The sequence below is a fragment of the Lasioglossum baleicum genome, chromosome 12, assembly GCF_051020765.1.
Source record: "Lasioglossum baleicum chromosome 12, iyLasBale1, whole genome shotgun sequence".
Lineage (NCBI taxonomy): Eukaryota > Metazoa > Arthropoda > Insecta > Hymenoptera > Halictidae > Lasioglossum > Lasioglossum baleicum.
In genome coordinates this window covers 11,195,994-11,217,633 of record NC_134940.1, presented here as the reverse complement: position 1 = coordinate 11,217,633, position 21,640 = coordinate 11,195,994, and the positions used below count along the sequence as shown (strand labels likewise).

The 21,640-nt window shown below is 40.4% G+C and overlaps 1 protein-coding gene across 2 annotated transcripts; it reads right to left on the bottom strand.

The window, feature by feature from the left end:
* Positions 1–1,360: 1,360 nt before the first annotated feature.
* LOC143214394 (alpha-tocopherol transfer protein) lies at positions 1,361–19,989 on the bottom strand. Of its 2 annotated transcripts, XM_076435417.1 has the most exons (5): positions 19,850–19,989; positions 10,272–10,560; positions 10,062–10,156; positions 3,874–4,188; positions 1,361–2,399 (listed from the first exon to the last, which is right to left on the bottom strand). In XM_076435417.1, the coding sequence occupies exons 2-5, from the start codon at positions 10,435–10,437 to the stop codon at positions 2,043–2,045; spliced, it is 933 nt and encodes a 310-aa protein (XP_076291532.1). In that variant the 5' UTR covers positions 10,438–10,560; positions 19,850–19,989; the 3' UTR covers positions 1,361–2,042. The 2 variants fall into 2 exon arrangements, with proteins under 2 accessions (XP_076291532.1, XP_076291531.1); XM_076435416.1 differs by lacking the exon at positions 19,850–19,989 and having other exon boundaries at positions 10,272–18,531.
* Positions 19,990–21,640: the final 1,651 nt, after the last annotated feature.

Sequence of the window (21,640 nt, the reverse complement as noted above, 5' to 3'; positions counted from 1 at the left end):
GAGTCCAATTTATTGTGGTTAGATCAGAGAGGTAGATTTCAGTGATCGTACTTGGATGAAGTGGTTAGACGGTGCAAGGAAAAATTTGTCGATGATGGAGACCTGGTAGGGCTTCCTACTTTGACCATAGTTGATGTCTAAACAAAATTTTGATTTTTATTGCTAAACATCTGCATTTTTATAGTTCTCTTCGAACGTAGGGCTTTCGCCGTCTCGCTTAAATTAAAAACGAAAGTTAATGATTCTCCATGAAACTATGTTAGATAGGCCATAAATGATTCTTAACATCATATACAATCTTAATAATTTTTGATACTAATAAGGATATACTCGCTTCTCAAAACTTATAAAAGGCGCCTGTTCCTTCCATCTGCGCCTTCGGGATTAATCCGGTTTTCCTCCGCCTGTTAACAATTTAGGAAAACAAAGCATCTAAAATCATAGTGCTTTCGCCGTCTGGGCGTCCCAGTTCGCCCATAAACGAAATCCATGACCTATGAAACGCGATTAAACGCAGTGTAAACCATATCCCGCCGCGTTCCATGCGAAATCACCGGCAAGCCGTGCTCGATTAACGAAGAATAATAGAGTCGTAGTGGTTCTTATTCCTCTTGCGCGTCGTTCCAGTGCTATAATAAGAAAAACGTGCTGCTATCATTTCCTGATGCGATGGTAAACATGGTCGCATGAATCATAAGCGGGACGAATAAAGAGCACGAGGTCTGCATACGACGTCAGACGTCTGTGCTAGTCGCGCTATTGCTTGTCGTCGATGGTTTTTCACCGGATTCTTTTGCGTTTCCAAATAAAAGTAACAAAGAGAGAAAGAGCCGCCCGATTGGCCAAGGTAAATTCGGACCAACAGATTCGTCATCAAGCCTCATAACTATGGATGAAGCTAGTCGCTCCGAGGGACTTTCGACAGGAAATGAGTGTTCCCGTCGACGGAACCATTCCTCGAGAGCGAATTTTAAAACCTCGCCTACCTCTGATAGAAATTCCCTCGGAAAAGAATCGGAAGCTTTCCAGCGGCTTTCTTTGGACAATTAACACTGAAATTTGCAAACCAGTCGAAATGAACATTTCCAATTTTCTTGTTTTATTAATACCAAATTGTGAAAATACCTTTGTGACCTATTATCAGAGGCAATTCTAGTGTTAACATTTCCCCAATTTCATAATAAAATTTTTCAGAGAATTGGATCGAAAAAATCGAAAAATCGGAAAATGGTACAAATGGTACAAACTCAGTTCATTCTCGTGACGACCTCATAAAATCGATCAATATTTCTCCTCTTTGTTCCGTAATAAAGTGTTCCAGAATATCGGATTCAAAAAAATCGAGAAATGGTATAAAGGGTGTTTTCTACAAGCTCGATTGATTATTGTGACAATCTCCTCGTCGACTGATTCAGCCTACGTTTTACAAATTCTTTTCAGTGTTCCTATCTCTAATACAATCGATAGAGCTTACACCGAGTACTAACAATAAGGTAACAATGATGCAAAAATTCTGCTGAGTAGAAAAGTACAGACGATTATGCCTTGGTGGATATGGGGGTTGGGAATTGTGTGAGCGCACACCTCCGCTGACAATTGCTCGATCACTTTTCTTTTTCTAATTTCTAATGAGAGAAGACCATTGTACATGACTTTATTCTCTTCATATTTAAGGAAATAGTTTTCTCACAAAATTCGAAAGAAGTACGGTAGAAATAGACATAGCACTACACACATTAAAATTACCCTAATGCAATGAAATTGTAAATTCGTATACATACTACAAACTCACGAGAGTATACACTAAAAAATAATCCTTCTTGAAATGGATCATCATGTCTCCACTTTTTATCTTTTCCCTACGGAAAAAGCATTATTCGTACTTCGATGAAAAACAACGAAAATCTAGCTTGCATCTCTCTTTTCTCAACACAATAATTCGCATGCAATTCCGCAGTTTACTATCAGCAAAGTGACCAGACATTCTCGAGCGTGGGTGTGTAAAATCGAGGGTGCAAGAGCGAGATAAAGGTCCTAGGACCTCACTTTTTGACAGGCTCTTCCATTTTCTTGGGTATATTTTCGGGAACTATGTATCCGAGCTGCTTCATCTCCTCGACGATCTTCGGCACCCTGCTCAGGCTCTCTATCCACTTGTAGTAGGGTAGTTCCTCCCTGATGCCTCCATACTTCTTCGGCAAGTGGGTCGAATGGACGTGTTGATGAAGGCTATCCATGTCGCTGCCGTGGAAGAAGATCTTGTTCTGCATCCGGACGTCCAGCAGCGGCTTGAACACCGCGAACATCACGTCGAACACCCACGACTGGTGGAGAATGTGGATTTCGTGGATCTTCATAGGGAATGCGGTCACCATCAGCGCTATCACCATGCTGGCCACCTGAAGACAGAAGAAAGCAGATTAAAACGTTGTCGAAAACATTGTGTGCATTTTAAATTTCACTCTGAAAACGTCTTCAAAATCATCCTGATGGGCCAGGAAAAATAATGGTACTCTTCAAGAGCCAACTTTATGAGCCAGGAAAAATAATGGTACTTCAAGAGCCTCCTTGTTGAGCCCGGAAAAATAAAATAGTACTTTGACGATCATTCTGATCAGCCAGGAAAAATAATGGTACTTCAAGAGCCACCTTCATGAGTCAGGAAAAATAATGGTACTTCAAGAGCCACCTTGATGAGCCAGGAAAAATAATGGTACTTCAAGAGCCACCTTGATGAGCCAGGCAAAATAAAATACTTACTTTCACGATCACCCTGATCAGACAGGAAACATAATGGCACTCCAAGGACCACTTTGTTTAGTCAGGAAAAAAATAGTACTTTGAGGATCATCCTGATCAACCAGGAAAAATAAAATAGTACTTTGAGGATCATCCTGATCAGTCAGGAAAAATAATTGCACTCTTCTAGAGCCACTTTGATCAGGTAGAGAAAATAATGTCCATTTCAAGAACCACCCTGACAAGTCAGACAAAATAAAGTCGTCCTCTAAAGAACATAATTGAGTCCAAGAAAATTGTCTTGGTTTTTTCCAGCGAAGATGAAGCAAAGTCTAAAAAACGTTTAGCATCATGGAATTTCTTTAGGACCACCATGGCATCATCGATGCCTGACGTTGCGATCAGGAGCGACTCAGGGAAGAAAACACAAGGGTGTACCGGGAAGTTCCGAGATTGTTGAAGTTTCAAGGACACCATTAGTGCCTGACGGTGCTCCTCTAACAGGCACTCGACTGGATTCGCGGGGGATGAATAAATGTAACAGGAGGTCGCCAGATAAAAGGAGGGACTATTAGTTTCAAGGGCATTATAAATGGTTTAAGTTTCAAGGAACGCTGAAAGTAGATCGATAACCGAGATATCCAAGCCCGAGATAAATTAGGGGAGGTGCGCGCGGAACCAGTGTGGCCCGCTTCCTTTAATTAAACCCCTCTCTCGTTATTAGCCGGCGAAAACGGAATCGGAATGCGCGGACCAGTCAACCATAGTCATCATCCCCTTTTACCACCCTGTTAATCGAATATTATGTCGTTTCGTTGCCGGCTCGAAATTTCCAATTACTCCGCACTGATCGTTCCGGAATCTCCGAGCGTTCAATGCTAATGGATAAATCGCCGACATTGTTCCGTATACACGGTGGCGGTAGAATAATGATTCGAAATGACTGAATATTAGATAGAAAAATTCCTAATTGTTAGAATGAAATTTGTCTCTTCCTCCGAGACTCTCTCCACCATGTTGGAACCAAGAGAATTCCAGGGAAGCAATGTCCAATTAAATTACTTAACACTGAGTTAAATAAATGTGTCCAGAACTTGATTGTGTGAATTCTTAAACAAAAATGAATGAAATTACCTGCGGCGTGATGGTCCAGGCATGCGACATAGTGATGCCCTCCAGATCGAAAATGGCGACCCCGCCGAGGATCTGATGGCTCGGTTCCAGGACTCCTAGCTCCAGAACGATCACCGTGGCTTTGAAGATCTCTTCCATGGGATATTTCCTTGGATCCCAGTTCCCCAATCGGAAAATCATCATCCTCCTGCCGCAATGAGTCCTGTACGCTGGGACCGTCATCACGTCGTCCTCGCCGATGTGAGTCATCTCTGCTGGATTCACATCCTGATGGATCTCTGGGTGGTCGTCTTTGAAGTTGTAGTAATTCACTATCTACCGAAAAAGCGAATTAGAAAACAACTGGTTCTTCACGATCTAGAGTGGACTCTTAAGAATTTAACAGTCTACGAATTTGATACAAAAATTAATTTTTTAAGGCTCGCGAAGATAGCGCTGAAAACAAGGAAAACAGTTAATATTTATGTAGGATAAAAAGTGGGGATAAAAAAGTCACATCATCCGCATACCCGAAAGTCACATCAATCGCGGGAACACTGTCCCTTACTGTAAATTGTATTAATTTGCAGTTTATTGTTTTCGTGTAGTCGAGTTAATTTGTCTCGTCCGAAGTCAACGCAAAATCCTACGTAAAATGTACATTTATATCTTAAATATTGACCAAATATTTATATTTTACAGCCTCAGATTCGCTATTCGATTAAAAAAACCATTACTGGTCAGTTCAGAGCGATCTTAGCCGCGTCCGAAATTCTCCGGATCTCTAAATTGCTAATAACTGCATTTTCGAATAGTCCGTAAATGGGCTGTCTTAAAAATGCACGTGTAAATGGTTTATAAATGGCATCAACGAGACGAAGATGCGATTGCGAGGAATAGAGTCGAAGATCTCGGCGCGGAGCTCATTTATTTTTCAAGCAGCGAAGCATTCGGAGCAGTTTAAAGCTCTTTTTAGTATCCCGTCGAATACCCGGGTCTTTTCTACGACCTACTGAACCTAATCTACGGTTTCATATCAAGGAAGAAAAAAATATAATAGCCGGGGAGGATGGGTTTTATCGCAACAAAGGCGAGCTGTCCGAAAGTTCGGTACAATGAACACCCTGTAGAGGAAGGGAATCAGGATCGTGCAGTTGCAAGTGGATATCCGGAACAGAGGAATAATTAATGTCACTGTAAAGGGGAGAACAGCGAGGATGAGCCGCAAAACCGTCCTTTTCGGGGCTTCCTGGAGAATGTCCGACCAATTATTTGAGCGTTCCGCTTTGTCGGGAGAGAAGTCTCGCGAATCCAGCGAAATATTAAAGCACACTTGCTGCAGGAACATGACCGGGTCTTTTAACACGATCGCTGCACCATGTCCTGATGGATAGAATAATCTGACGACTCGCCTTTGTGCCCCGCGTATATTCGCTATAATTATATTTCACTATTCAATTTGTTTCGTGGCTTGTTACGATCCTAGAACATTTCCTTCTATTCGTTATTACTACGCGGATATTTATGCAAAATAAAAATTTTCTGCATCAACTGCAAGGTACTAGAGTGAAATAAATATTTATTTCTACTTAGGGGTTTAAGGCTCAAAAATATGAATTTCTTCGGTAACTGAGAGAGTGTGCTGAATTTGCTTATGGTCTCTCTGTGAAATGTAAAAATTTTATCTTCACAGTTTTTGTGTTTTAATAAGAAAAAAATTATTTAAATTTTTAAAAAAGTTTAATGTACCACGTTTTTAAGACGGACTAAAAAGTATAAAATAATTTTTCCTCTCCCTAACAGAGATTCCTAACTCCATACAGATTGTTCTGAAAATTTGTGATCGTGAATTTTTAATAGCTATGAAGATTTAAAACGAAAAACGAGGGGCGCATGCAATAGATAAAGAGTATTGTATATATTTGTTGTATAATAGTACTAAGTAGCTGCCGTTGAGAAAACTCGCACAACAGTTCATATCATTTGCAGTGCAATAAAATTGTTAGTGACTTAGCTATTGCATGCGCCCCACGTTTTTCGTTCCAAATATTACAAGTATTTTCATAGCTATTAAAAATTCACAATCACAAATTATCAGGACTATCTGTATGGGATTGGGAATCTGTGTGGGGCTAGGAAAAATTATTTTATACTTTTTAGTCCATCTTAAAAAGTAGTTCTGAGCTATGTTTAAAGTTTCAAGTCTCTAGCCCATCGGGAAGTGGTTTAAAATTCGATTACAAGATTTGACGTATACAACGACAACGACAACAACTCGGCAAGCTAATATAAGCGTGGTGAAAACGTGGTAATATTGCTTCGATTGCGCCCATGTTTTGTGGTCGCTAATCTGGTAGTCACGGTGTTAACGATGCACGAGGAAGCCCTTCGGCTTTGTATGTTCACTTTCCAGTATCTTGTCGCAAGGAAAAACGCCGAATTACAAACGACCGGGATCGTTCGAGCCTGTTTCTACGGATTCGAACGACCTCCTTTCGATCAACCGGCAGTCACGTGACACTGAAAGTGAGCCGCGACCGATCGATACGCGGAATAATTGACTGCATTAAGCAATTAACGCCCGCGTTCGCGATCCAAACGGTCTCCGCGGAGGGCTGATTCGATCTCTAAATGGTCTTCGCTCGAACGATACCCGTCGCGTCGGGTAATTGTGCAATGTGCACCTACCCGAGCTGCAATCGCTCGATTAAGGTCCTTTCGACATGGAATTTTTTATTTGGACGATCATCGGCCGGAGAATCGCGCCACCCGGAATAGAACTCCGCTGGTGTCTCCGCACGACTCGCTTCCATTATTAAAATTCTATACCATAGGTTGACACGCGGAAATTCATTCTGCGATACCTGTCCAGACCAGTATAATATTTGAGGCGAATATTTTCTATCGGGTCTCTGGAAAATTCATAGGACGATTTTATCAGCTGATACGATTGAGAAAAATTCTTGTGTTTTATGGAAATATCTTCCATCAGGTTTGGGAAACTGATCAACAAATTTAATCAATTTCAAAACTGAGATATACGAATTTTTTCTCTCAAAACATGTCTCAGAAAATGGTAAAAAAAAATTCAATGAGTAGTGGGGGTGCCATCATCTGTGGAACACTTTTTATTAGACTTTTATCCGACAGTTCGATCAAAGAATTCAGCCGGAAAAATTTAGTACGAGTATCCTCACTAAGCAACAATTTCCTGCCCATCAACCGAGCTACAGGGACCACGATTTCCTCGAGAAAATGTCCACCTGATAACAGAGCTCGAGTTTCCAAAGGAAATTGTTACAGGAACATTTAAAAAAAGCAGTAGAAAAATCACGGCGTGAAAGATATCTTGAGCAACAGAGCTAAAGCACCTCTAATTAATATACTCGTCGGCTAACTAATATGATCTCAGCTTCCCGCAGGGTTTATTTTTTGCTGTCGTGACTCAAAAACGTCGAATTTGAATAACAAATTATCTGCAGGCTGCGCAGGTTGTGCAGCCTAAGTGTTTTATCCTCTGTGATTACGGTGTACAAATAGTTTCAGTGTTAATCGAACACAGTAGAGAGAGCTCGTTGATCGCAACTTTATTCTCCGCAGACTGATTCGAACGTGTGGAAAGTATCCGAGGAGGTTTTATCTCGGCAAAACTGGATTTTCGAACGCGCCGGTTGCTACTTGCAAGTTGGTTCGCCTTGGCATGGTTGAGCAACTGTTGCAACTGGTCTTGTTCGGCGGATCATGCTGCTGCGTACTGGCAGACTGCGCACGATCTGGCCTGTCGCGGATCCGAGGGGCCATTCCTGATAAACTCTATCTTCTTTTCGATGCGAATGAACACGAGATAAGCGATATGACCGCTATAGAATGTGGATCTTCGTGTGAATTAAAAATAGTGTAAACTGTGCGAAACAAGAAGTGACTTCTCAGAAGTCAAATAGAAAAATAAAAATGTATGTTTTTAAATTCGTCTAATCTGTTCACTGTTCTGCACTTACTCACTTATGCATTTATAGCAAAATGAAGTGAACGGACAACAGGAAAAACATTTAAAGAATTTATACATACTGTTGCATTATTTCCAACTGATTAAAATTATCAAGGAAAGAAATGAATGTCAACGTAGCTGCTGCATTTTGCAATTAATGAAAATTTTTATTTTGCACATTTTCCTGTCAGCAATTTTTTAATAGGCTTTTTAAAACCGAAGATCAACAGCTGAGAATTTCTCAATAAATTATTTACTCAATAATTCCAACAAGTACAATTAATGTAATGTCAAGAGGTTTTTTGAAATTATTATTTGAAAGAATATTATTGAGCTTCTTTCATAGAGTTTTTAAACAACTTCTTATTTTAATGCATTTTTTACATAAATTCATAAGGCCCGCAGTCCAACGATGATTTACATCATGATGAAGTATTTTATCAATTGCAAGAAGTAGATGTTGAATTAAAACGTGTTTCTTCTGATAACAATTTTAATAAATCGAAGACAACGTAACAGTGATCCAGTATTTTACCTAGTAATTTATATCATAAACGTGTAATATCCGCAGTAAAGCGATGGTTTACGTCAGTCACGATACCATAATGATTCGATAATCATGAATAAATCGTGTCTGGATCCTGCGATGAATAAGGAGATCACAGTATTTGTGTCGTTGCTCATCGACACGTTTATCAAAGTTTCTTTGCGAGTCACGAGGTTATGAACGGCACACGAATAAATTCATTTACTGTATTAGTTACATAAATGTTCATTAAGAGGACACTGGAAGATGCAAGGGAAAGTTTAACTAGTTAGGAATGTCTGTGTAAAATTTTGAGCTAGAATTCATATTTTCAAAGTTATTAATTAATGAAGAAATTGTATTTCATTATTTTTATATGGAAGTACTGAAGGACTCAATTTAGATTAATTCATTCAATCAATTTACGGAATATTTTCCCAGTTATAGAAAACTTGTGCCTCTGTTATCGATTAACTTTTATTGATTAATGAAGTGGCTCCGTATTTCAAGTTGTATTTTATTATTTTTTTATAGAAACAGTGGAAGACTCAATTTGGCTTGAGTCATTCCTTCAATTATGGGAATATTTCTTCAAGTTGTAGAAAAATAGTGCCTCTGTTATCAATTTTAAAACGATTTTGAATAGTTGAAAAATGTTTTAATGCAAATTAGCTGAACATCAACAGACTGCACACACCGCGAGTTAAGGACCAGATCTTTTCAAGAATTGCATGTTAATCGCGACACCGGTTTGAAAATTCGCGTGCGGTTTAATTGTAGTCTCAGGGTTTTTACGAAACGCCCGGGTTCCAATTATGGTCAGTAATTCCACTGTAACTTTCGCACAGCCATTACAGCATTCGACCCGAGCGGCTGGTACTATTAATCTCGAGTTGTTTATAGTGTTACCACATTCGTGAATGTAATCGTCGAGCAACCAACAACGAACAAATACAACTGTCTCACATAATGACGCCGAGGATCTTCATTGAAAACCGACCACAAAGCACATGCTGACTAATACAGAAGAAACGCGCAGAAAAACTACTACGTAGCGGACAGTTCTATAATCGTAATCGACCCGATCGAAAATAGTAAGTCTACAGGAAAATTCGTGCCGTATCTACCAGCACGTATGTATCATCGTATTTTTTTCCACCGTTCGAGGAAGCATAATCTCGCTCGAATTCGCGAGCGTGCACTCTTCTAGAACCGTTTAAGTGCATCCTGTCAGTTTAATATCGTGTCTTCAGTTCTTGTGTCGAAAATTGACTGCAATTACACGTCGAATCTGTCAAAATGGAGAACAAAAACGAGCCACTTTACATTTCGCGGAATATCTAGCCGGGTAAACAAAATTCCTTAACTTCATCTTCAAGAAAAAACGAACTAATTAATAAATCACGTCGACGCCGTATATTAGAATTTTTCCACTCCAAAAAAAAAACAAATTAATTTGACCCAGGAATTTTTTTAAGTGATAACAATCGTACCGATTCATTTCAAAAATTTAGTTTCCCCCGATTGGTTCCCCTGATTATGTCCTCAGCAACGATGAAACATGTCTTCAGCAACGGTGAAACAATACTTAAAAAATATCCAACAGAGTTCCAGCTCTGTGGAGGCTGACTGGAGGACGCAGAGAAGTGATCGACAGGTACGAGACGACCATAAATCATCGGGGATGCAACTTACCAATCGATGCGCCCGGTTGACGTTGAAGTTCCTCACCCTGAGGAACCTGATCAGGAAGTCGTCGTCCATCCTGTGGGGCTGGCACTCGCCCCTCTCTGTCAAGCAGAACGTGCGGCTATATACAAGAGGACACACCCCCGAGAAAGAGAGAAAGAGAGAAAAGAAGAGACCAGTCTGTCACAGCCAGTCAATTAGCAAGCTAGAAATTACCGTAGATCATGTCGCGGAGTTCCTGAATGGTCTGGCACTTGACCTCGTCGGTCTCGCCTAGTTCCCTTCTGGCGTACTCCATTACTTCCGGCGAGGGCTCGGACAAGTCTAGGCAGACTTCTTCGTCATCAGGAAGAGTCTGATCCTGTTCCCCAGGTTCCGGCATCCCGTTCAGCTCGTCCTGTCGTCGTTTCCTAGCATCGATCTTCTCCGGCAACAGGTCCTCGCCGATGATCTCGTACTCCGAGCCGTTCTTGCTCGGGACCAACGAGCCTGCGTTATCGTCACCCTGCGGCATCGTGCACCCCAACGTCATTCACACTTTATTTCGACTAGCCTCCCTGCTCCTCGGGTATATACGCGACCGAACAATTAAATACACTCGCGGATACCGGAACCGTGTGTTCAGCGAACACCGTCGACGACCACGGACACGCGATCGCTAACCTTCTGCGTTCCACGCGGTCTCATGCGGTTCTAGTATACGGTCGGGCGACAGTCACCAGTCAACTGCTGGCTCCCAGCAACTATCAAACACCGGAGGGAACTGGTTCCGCTTTTGTCTTCTTCCCCGCGACCTGCCCCGTGATCTATGCTTCCGCGAGCTCACCAGCGAACATTTTCTTTCGTTTCGATCGACATCGTCGACGCGGCCCTTTCCGTGGCTCTTTAGGGTTGGCGAGGTTAGGGGATGAGGACGCTTTAATGTTTCTCGGAGCTTGTCCCCCTTCTTCGCTGCCGAGTATTCTTTTTATCGAGACCTTTAAGAAGTTTCTCAGATTAATGGAGATTTGGGGCGATGTTTTTCTTGGGGGAACTTTCCCACGAAATTGATTGAGGTAGCTGACTTCAGGGTAGCTGATCCTCTCTTAGAGAGAAAGTTTCGGGAAGTTTGGATTTCATTTGACAGATTTTCCTGAATGACTTTCGATAATTTTTAAGACGATTCTGGTGGATCGTTTGAAATGGCCTCTTTCTTGATGAGGTTTTCAGACTCTGCAGGTCCTAGGTAGATAACTTTGAAGAAATCGTTCTCCCTGTCGAATGAAAGACAATTTAGTATTTTAAGGACTTGTTCCTAGTTAGGTCCTTCTAGATTACGTTTTTTGAAACGAGTTTATAGATCGTTTAGAGGGTAGGTAACTTTGCAGGAGAGGTTCCCTAGCGTCCATTAAAAAAGAGTTTGATGCTCCAGGGATTTTGGTCTTTTTCTTGCAAACTCTTTTTACTGCAACCTTTAAGAGGACTTTATTGAACGTTTGAAGAGTAGTTCACCTTGCAGGAGTGATTCCCCTTAGGGGGGACAGTCGAGTACGAAGAGTTAAAGGACACCTAGCTTTGCAGAAGACGATTCTCAATATCTACCAAAATCGCATTTAAATATTCTACTAACCTCACTTCTATTTTAGCACATCATTAAACATCTCAACCATCAAAGATCAGCCTCGTCAAAAGACAAAAAAGTCCCCGACAAGTCTGCGACCAAGATAAAAAAATTGTAATTGCTGTTTTTGCGTTGTGCATGCGGACAAGTGCGAGTCTGTTTTCGTCTCTGGCTGATTGCGCAGAAATGACAATGTTGACGAGACGCTCTTTTTCTCGTTGTTTCTTTTCGTCCTTCGGTGAAACCCGCTCCTGCCGCGACAAGCGCGGGAAGGATACTTCCGGAGATATCTCTCTTTAGTAGAGTTTATAGTTTATGCGAACCCGTCGAACTGGCAAAGTTTCTGCCGGTGTGTGCTGTACTGGCGATTCACGCTGCTCGAGGACAATGCAGCCGGCGCCTTTCTCTCGCAAAAATCGCGATTCGCAAGGCCGCAATGCGATTTACGAGCTGTCCGTTTTTCGCACACTTCCCCCTCACGGCTGTATAGCGAATTCGGTGACTCAACGAATAGCGAATAATAATTATCTACCTGAATTGCAACGAACTCGAGTGAAACGCAAATTTATTTTCGTGCTTAATGTATTTAAATACTGTCTTAAATTACACATTTTGTGCTTTGATGAATTTGTGGAAAAATCGAGTCTGTGTAATTGAAAACAATGGAGGAACGTAAAAGATTTCATAACACGACATGACATGAGAATGTCCTCAGACTTTGCTAAACAAGTCAATGCTAATATTGACTGGTCTCTTCAAACTTCACCAATTCAAATAAATTTAAAAGCGATTTCTCGATTTTCAATGGATTTTTAGACCATCTTGAATCTTCATCAATCAAAATCAGTTTAAAAACAGCTCCCCAATTTTTCATGAATTTTTAGGTTATTTGTAAACTTCATCGATAATAATCAATTTAAAAACAGCCCTCCAATTTTTTATGAATTCGTAGATTGTTCTGATAATACAGACAATTCAGAAGTAAGTTTATACTGCATCGGTTAGAATCACTTTAAAAACAGTTTTTCAAGTTTTCAGGAATTTTAGATCTTTCTTAACAGACGTAAAAGCAGCTTTTATTATTCATAAATTTCTGGACCAGTGGAACCTCCTCCAGCAAAGAGCCAAATACTATATAGGACCTCCTACAGAGTCTTGGTAAACAGTAGTGAAAACAGTAGCAAAGTCTCACGGTGCCCGGTGGAAAGGAAATTTCCCCGTGGAAAATATACCGACGCGTGTTCACAGAGAACGCGGGAACAATAGTCTCGGCACTTTCTTCGCGGGAACAAAGAGGACTTCCGGTCGTCGACAGCGTCCTCCTTTGATACAGCTTTCGTCTCGGGACCAAAGCGGTGGGCCTTGGTATCGACGCGAAACAGAAAAAACAACTAAGAGAAACGTTTAAAAGAGACCGCGATCGCGAGACCAAGAAGTGCACTGCAGTGCAGCGACGCCGCACCGGTCGGTGATGCAACTGGCCACAACTACCGGGCCCCGGCCTCGATGCACCGCGCTGCAGCGAAATGCACCGTGGTTTCTCTCTTACCAACCGGCTCTGGCTTTGGAACAATCTTACGTCATGGCTCGAGCTAATTTTTGTCCGACTTTAGCGAACTCAGGGTCGCCAGTCTTTTACACAAGCATTGCAAAAAATTATGTTTGTTGACAGTGGAAATTAATTAGTTAGACCCTCCTTTATGTTTTCATTGATTACTTGTATTTTAAAAGATAATCTACATCGTCTTTTGTCAGGATCTTATTCGAGGAGCAACTTTGTGAATGCATAAAAATGCAACACCTCAATTTTTCCTAATGTTTTCTTAATATTTTTCTAATAAATTCTCTTTTGAACAGGAACTTTTGCCGTCACCCAATAATATAGTTCAATTGATATTCTGAATATATTGTCCATTTTTACATAAATAATTCGAACATGTTCGTATTTCTCTTACTAAAAAAATAATGTAAATATTATTTAGACTTTAGAGCCCTTTTCATTTCAGAACAAATTATTACTACATCTCTAGCATAAAGCAGCTAAGTTGAAAATAAAGATCAAATTGATTACGAGGGCTGCGAGTTATAATTCGCGTAACTGCTACCGCATTACGAAATTTTTAGCCGGATTGCAAAATGCGAGTGGAATGCACTCCGAGCAATTAGAATGCTTACTCACTCGCGGTTTTCTCGTGATTAAACTTATAGAATTTGTGATAGACGTGCCAGTACTGTGATGGATGTAATTTCTGACGATTAAAGTCATCGTGTAAATTCTTCGAAGTGCATTGACTGTCTGCCTGACGTTTCACACGGTGGGAAAACTCTTTGAAGTGAGCGTGACCTGTGTTAATTCAATATTTGCAATTTTTCTTTGCACCACGCTTTCACTTCACTGAATTTTGCTGCACTATCGTGTTACGAAAGGGACTTCTGGCTGTCGAATAATAAGTTTTTCTTTGCTTTGTAGTCCGCCCATGCTGTTGGAAACTTTCTAAAAGGTGGGCGATCTTTGAGATTGTTTATGACTCTCGGTGGAAAAATTGCGAAAGAAGTGGAGAAATAATTTTTAAGCGTGATTTCGTTTAAAATGTTTTAGGAGCAGTCTTTGAAGAATTTTGTTGGTAATATCGTCATCTTTTAAAAAAATTGTTAATTGTTAAAAAAATGGAATTTTTTAAAATTTATCATTTCCATTTTAATTCTGTCTGTATTCTAAAGAAATCGTAAAGTGTAATACAGTAAATCCTCTATAGACGCAACAATTTCTATACGATAGATGCGATCAAGAATATCCCCCCCAACTTAGTAATCTGATCTCGGCTCAGTATATCGGTGTGAACGGAGTCCGCAGAGAGTCGCAGTCGCCGGCACAGTTCAAACGCCCGTGCGTCATCACAATGTAACACCAATACTTAATGTTCTTAATTTTTCATTATTTTTTTATGGAACTTCCACCAACATATTCGTGGCATATTTCTAATGCAAAATGATATCAAACACGATTTCATTTCAACTGTATTTAGTGGTTTAATTGGTGATGAACGTTTCGGGCGCAAGGAAGGACAGCATATAGAAAAGAAAGAGACGCGAACAGTTGCCGTCGTCGTCAAATGCCCGCGCGTGGTCTCTCTTTACACGCGCTGTCCCTCTCTACGTTCAGCCTTTGGAGATAAAAAATAGCTACTCTATACGATAGATGCGACCAAATCTCCCCAAGGCTGTCGCGTCTATAGAGGATTTACTGTATTTGGTAAAAAAGAATTATTTTAATTCTTGCTAAAATCTTGTCTCAGTTTTAAAAATATCTTGAAGTAGAACACGATTAATAATATTAACGTAAAATAAATAATTTCCATTTTAATCCTGTCTTTGATAAAAAAAAAATGACTTGAATGCATCATTGAGTTTTATGGTTTCTGCTCGACCGCCCAAAGAAATAAATAAACTTTTCCTATCGTCGTCCACCGACTTTCAACGGTCAAACGTTAAATAGATTTCTTAGACCTCCTCCGAGCGACGATTTCCCCTCTCGGGGGAGATCATGCTCGTTATCCCAGCCGTGTACCGGGGCGTCGACTAGGCTAGACAACCGAACGCAAGTGGCCATCAAACTGCAGAGGAAGAAACTGCGCAGACAGTCTCCGTGGCCTGCGAGCGTTAATGGAGAAAGTTTTATGGGATAGACATAAACATCGTCGGCTGCATAAATGCATTAATTAACCGACACCCGGGGAACATTCCCAAGGTCAGCGGAGTGAAGCGTAGCATCGCCGATTCCGCCAATGGAATCCGCTAATCACAATTATTATTATAACCCGTTAGAAAGGCGAACCAATAATTTAACGAGCACGTTAATTACAATAGAAATTATTGTAAGACACAGTGTAACGAACGCTCCAGTATGTAAAACACTCGGGAGAACGGGCTGGATTTTTCTGAATTTTTTCAGTGCGATAAACGGCTCTGATTTATAGGTTCTGGAATCTGGATCGTTAACGATGGGATCAGCGATCGAGAATATATTTTGCCATAATCATTAGTGACTATATAGAGTCTGAAATTTATGAAATAAATTTTTGATATCTGACAGACTCTGTTTCACAATACTTTATAAAAATAACAAAAATCTAACTGTCCACATTTTATTTAATTTTTGAGGAATTTGTACGCGATTGGATACGTTCCGGTTGAAGTATTTTTTGGTGATCGATCGTGGCTTGTTATTTGAGGCGCGTCACGTCGCTGCCGAGCGTTAAAACGATCCAGAAACTGCATTCGCGTTTGCGGACGCGTTACCAACGACATCATCGTGTTGCGAAATGTGTCATGGTCATCCTGTTGCATCCACGGCTCGATGCTTTCGCTAACGACCGCGTCGTACGCGACTTTTGTCGTGGGTGGCGCGTTGTGTTACACGTGCTCCCCGGAGAAGGAGAAAGTAAAAGTGAGAATCCCGATGAATCCTCGGATCGGTTCTCGCGGCTGCAGAATGCAGTTGCGAGAGTGTAATTAATCCCGTCTCAGTGGTCCAAGGACAATTCTATTTGGCCCCGATTCGGATGTCGTTGCGAAACAATCGTTACACTTAAATTTATACTCTTTTGATAGTCGTAACTAGACTGCGGATCTTTATGCAGAATAAAAGAATGTTTGCATCGATTACAGGACACAGGAGCCAAATAAAAATTGTATTCCTGTTTATATTGTCCTATTAAGCTGAAACTAACACATTGATGTCCTTGAATATTTTTTACATGTCCACTGCTTTAAATTGTACGTACCCACTTCTGTCGTAAATACATAAAATCCGCAGTCTAGTCATAAAATAAGAGTGTATGCTATTTTTAAAAGAATTATTGACTGCTGTTGTGTTGAATAGGAGTTTATTAAATCTCTTATGATCATTGTGATCGACACGTTATAATAGAAACATTGCATAAAAAGTGGGGAGAATTTTACGGCCAATCGAACATAGTTAAGAGTGTAGTAGTAATAGATACGGATACAAAATTTTAGCGAGGACTGTTCAGATTTAACGATTTTACTGTATGTAGGAAGAATATTTATTGAGCTATTTGTTATTTAACAATCTTCTATAGTTCAGTGATTTCGAGAATCACTTGTTTAATAAATTAACTGTCTATGCTGTTGGTATAATATAGTCTTCAATTTTTCCGAAGATTTTTCTAAAGAAGAAGAGACTTAATTTAAATATTATTACATTGAGTTTACTTGAATTCTGTAGTAATATATATATAATAAATTTCAGACGACTTGAAAAATATTTGTAACGTGTTGAAATCATTAAGAGAAGAAACGTCTCTATGACAACGTCTTTCGGTAATCGAGGTACAAAATTATTTTGCATAAAGATCCGCAGCCTAATTATTATAGTGTACGCAACGTCGTATTGCAATTTGCAATCATGGTCCGCGATCGTCCCGAAATGAATAATTTCTTCTTCGTTCCGCCGTTATTACCAGTATGGACAACCGAAGCGACCGTAACCATTGCTCCCCGGGTTTGCTCGATTTCGTAATTTCTGATCGATCGCATCGTGTGCCGCGCGGAGGACACGCAATTCGTGCGTTAACTGCGCGCATGCAGTAATCTTTTGTTACGTTCGCCGACGCAACATGCAACACGCATAAGAGCGTCAGATTACTGTTTTCCCTGTTCTGTGTCGCAGGCGTTGCCGCAACACCGACGCTGTTCCATCTCTTGTTCCAGTTAAAGACGTAACCGGTAATCATCGGGCAAGTCATCGAGCATCATTTCGTGGTGGTTTCGATCGCGGTTTCGCGACTCCTGTTGCGACCGGTTTACTACACTATTCAAACCGCGGAAAATTTTACATCGTCGTCCCACGAAATTTATTTTACTGCCCTATCTGACATCAACAATTTCACTTCAATTGCACTTTTACTTTTACCTCGTCTACATCCGCGTTTCTACTTTTTAGCTATCGCTATTTCTGAAATCGGCACGGCAAAGATCAACGATTTTTTTTTCAGTACTCTCAGAAGGCGAAAGCATCTTTAATTTGACGTCTCGAGCGTTCACAGATTCCGTCGGGAACACGCTGAAAATGAGATTTGAAAATTACCGATTTTCTCCCGATTCTAGTAACTCGTTCTTTTCGCAATTGCGACGTGATTTCGCGATTCCCGGAGATGTTAAATTACATTGTCGCAAAGTGCACGCTTTCAGCTTTAATTTGGTGTAAAACACGATTGCAAGTTCCATCGGAAACACATTAAAATCGCGGTTTGAAAATGACCGATTTTAGCAAATTGTTTTTTCCGGTGATTTCCCGCGGTTCTCACCGTGCCCATTTTACTACGTTTTTTACTACGTTTTTATTAGCTTGCTTTCTTGTCTGTCTGTTTGTTCGGTACAAATTTTGCAATTGATTTTAGACTAACTTCCCGATGAGCTAGAGATTTGAAATTTTAAACATAGCTCAGAACTGAATGACAATGCAATATTAAAAAAACATTTTTTTAAAAAAGCCTATGCGTTTAGGAGATATAAACTATTAATAACTTAACCGTTACACCTCCCCGCGCGACGCTCGGTAGTATCCACTCGGTTCCCACTCTGACTCGCCCCCACTCCACTAACCCGCTTCGCACCGAAGGAGCTCAGTGTGCGTTCGAGCTCCGTGCGGTCTTTACAAAGTTAATACGTATGTACTATTATACTATAATGTTTGTTTATCAAGCGGAAGAACAGTTACACCGAAATTCTCCGTCGAACCTTTATCTTTGACATTTTACCACGGCGTTTGTTTTCGATAGGACGCGGTCGCAATACCGTCTGAAAAGTACATGTCTCATCAAAATGTTTAAAATCGATTGAAAAATTTCACACACACAAGACTAAAAAGCAGAAAATAATTATTTAAATAAAAATAAATTTTTATAAAATGCCACGTATATTTAAAACGGAAAAAAGTATAAAATAATTTATCCTAGTAAGGAGTGTAGAGAGTAGCTGCCGTTGAGAAAACTCGCACAACAGTTCATAGCATTTGCAGTGCAATAAAATTGTTACTGATTTAGGTGCACTATTCATGCATCAATTATCTATTGCATGCGCCCCACGTTTTCCGTTTTAAATCTTACAAATATTTTTTCATAGCTATTCAAAATTTACAATCACAAATTTTCGGGACTGTCTGTACGGGGTTAGGAATCTGTATGGGGCCAGGATAAATTATTTTATACTTTTCAGTCAGTTTTAATAACGTGGTATTTTTTCAAAATTTATTTTTATTTAAATAATTTGATTCTGGAAATATCAAGAGACACTGTTAAGGAAAAGAAGCAATTTTTAATTGACGTTTTGTTCGAACACAAGGTCGGGACCAATAAACACTAGCACAATATTCTGTTTTAATTTCAACATCGCGGCGATACTCGCGGGAAATATCGATTGTAAAACGCTTTCGCACCAAGGAGGATTTGAAATTCAAATCGCCGCGCAGTCTCTTTGAAACCGGCCAACTTTATTTGCCAGGAACGGTAATATAATTGATCGATGGACGGTCGTGCAAGAAAACCCCGAAGAAAATCATTGATTATGCATGTCGCGCTCGGATGACGGTTTTATGATACGCGTTAATGTGTGTCTCGGCGCGTAGGGCTGCTTTTTTCTAGGAATCTTTAACCTTCCCGCCTCTGGGAGAAAAACCGCTCCTGTTCGACATTCAGACCTGTCTTATCGGATCACTCTACGATTTTTCATTTCACCGAAAAAAATTGTCCATCAATTCACAGGAGCACTGTTCACAAGATTTAATTCGCGGAATATATCTCTCTTGAATAAATAGAATAAATTTTTCTCTTGCTCCCCACTTTCAAAAAACTTCGCATAAAAATTGCAGCAGGTCTGTTCCTCTACTCTAGCATCCACACTAATAATTCTACATTTCTATTTCATTTTCTACAATTCTTGGACAACCATCGAATTCGAGGAAAACAAAAATTGCTAGACCTTTCTGCAGGAGTGCTCTACAAGGAAATAAATTTTCAAAAAAATCGCAATTTTTACAAGAGCTTACAATAGTCAAGGGAACAAGGACACCCGAGAACAATCAAGCTGCATCTGCATCACGATACAGCGGAAGCTGTAGACGTTTAAAAGTGGTTTTTGGTCCATAGAAAAATCATGTTGTTTGGGTACTCACCCTGATCCTCTTCGGTTAGGCCGTCAAGGACGAGTGGTGGTCCAATCGGCACCGCGATCCTGCGTGCACTGCGACCACCGTCGAACCCACTGGGCCGGTTCCAGACTCCTTCCGCGTTCGTACAGAGATCTGCGAGCGAGAAAGTTGCAGAGCCGCTGTAGCACAATCGCCACAATCGCCATAACGTCACGCGAGTTGTCTGTCGCCCACCTGGAGGTGGAGAAACGGGAGGTGAAGTCACTTGGGTGTCCTCCGACGGACTTCCTCCTCGAAAGGTCCGCTGTCTGTGGGAAAATTGTCGGCGATACTCAATTCATGCTCGAGAATCATTGTTACCCTAGCCAAAGTCGAGTTTTATCTTGATAACTGGACTATGGCACTTTTATTTAGTTCACAGACATTTTTGGAGATCAGCGAAGTTGGTATTCAATGAAATCCTTGATCGTTGGATTTTTATGCATTTATGGCAAAAATAAGTAAGTGTAATTTAAAGCAGTGGGAAAATAAAAAAAATTTTTAAATATCAAGGTATTGGTGTCGGCTGATTAAAATCATTAAACAAAGAATTGGGTTAAAAATATCGCTGTATCCGTTTCAGCTGATTAAAATCATTCGACAGAGAATGACATTTCTATTTGGCTCCAATGTTGTACAATTTATGCAAACAATTTTTATTTTGCACAAGATCTGCAGTTTCTTATTATGGAGAGATATTATTATATAATACATATTATAACGAAAATTGTTCAAGACCTGACAGAATGGAATCTCCTCATCATTACAAATCAATCCAGTATCCAATCAGTCACGTTTAGTGGTAGTCCCAGCACGAGCCGGACTGCCATTAATAGCTTTCGACGCGAAAAGGGCGCAGCAGCACATCGCGCAAATGAAACTCGACAGTGAAAACCAGAGCCAGCGCGATCATCGAACGCGTTATCAAACGAAGCGGTGACTGGAGGGGAACGGTTCATCGATCACCTTTTACTGGGTCGAAGAAAGGGAAACTCTTACTTCCTGTATAATGCCTCACGGTTGGTGTGCACAGTCGATGTCTGTGCCGCGGCGGTTCGGAGTTCAGAAAAATTTTCGTCCATTTCCCTTTCTACGGGACAACGAGAGACTCGTGGAACCGGTGTCATTCATGACCGATTATGCGATCGGCTGTCATTAAACGGCCGCCGGGGGACGGGCGAGGAGGATTAGATCGTAGCAAAAAGTATCATCGTGCAATTCCACATGCGCCGCTCGTGATGTAATCGGCAGGGGATCGGCGTGATTATATAAATATGTAATGATAAAAAATCGATTTCACTTTCACCCGGTTCACTACGATAGAGAAGGACAGAAAAGCGACGGCTGTATGCTAATCGAACTGGAATTGATTCGTTCACCTGGGTTTCTGTGCTGATGGTACAGTGAACGAAACTCGCTTAAACGCACTTTAAAATTTACAAGTTTTCATGCTTATTTAGAAGAAAATGACAGATGATGTTGTCAAAATGGGGTTATTTACTTTGCTAAATCTTTACTTTCAACATATACACTCATGTAAAATTAGTCTCCGCACACCCTCTAAAACAGAATAACTTTTTTATAATTATATCAAACGACCTGATGTTTTGTAAGCAATTAGAAGCATTGGTTTACTAAATGATGTGCAAAAGATGTTTTCTAAAAATTACAATTTACAAGGTTGCATGCAAAAACAAAAAAGGCACTTTTTAAAACTTTTTAATTTGGGCCCTCAATCAAAATTTAAAATATATGTTTTCTAGATCTATGTTACTT

Excerpts from the sequence above, each read along its gene's own strand:
- LOC143214394 (XM_076435416.1), bottom strand. The coding sequence starts at position 10,587 with ATGACGTTGGGGTGCACGATGCCGCAGGGTGACGATAACGCAGGCTCG. Across the intron at positions 4,189-10,061 it reads TCAACCGGGCGCATCGATTG|ATAGTGAATTACTACAACTT; the intron begins GTAAGTTGCATC and ends CTTTTTCGGTAG. Across the intron at positions 2,400-3,873 it reads CCTGGACCATCACGCCGCAG|GTGGCCAGCATGGTGATAGC; the intron begins GTAATTTCATTC and ends TTCTGTCTTCAG.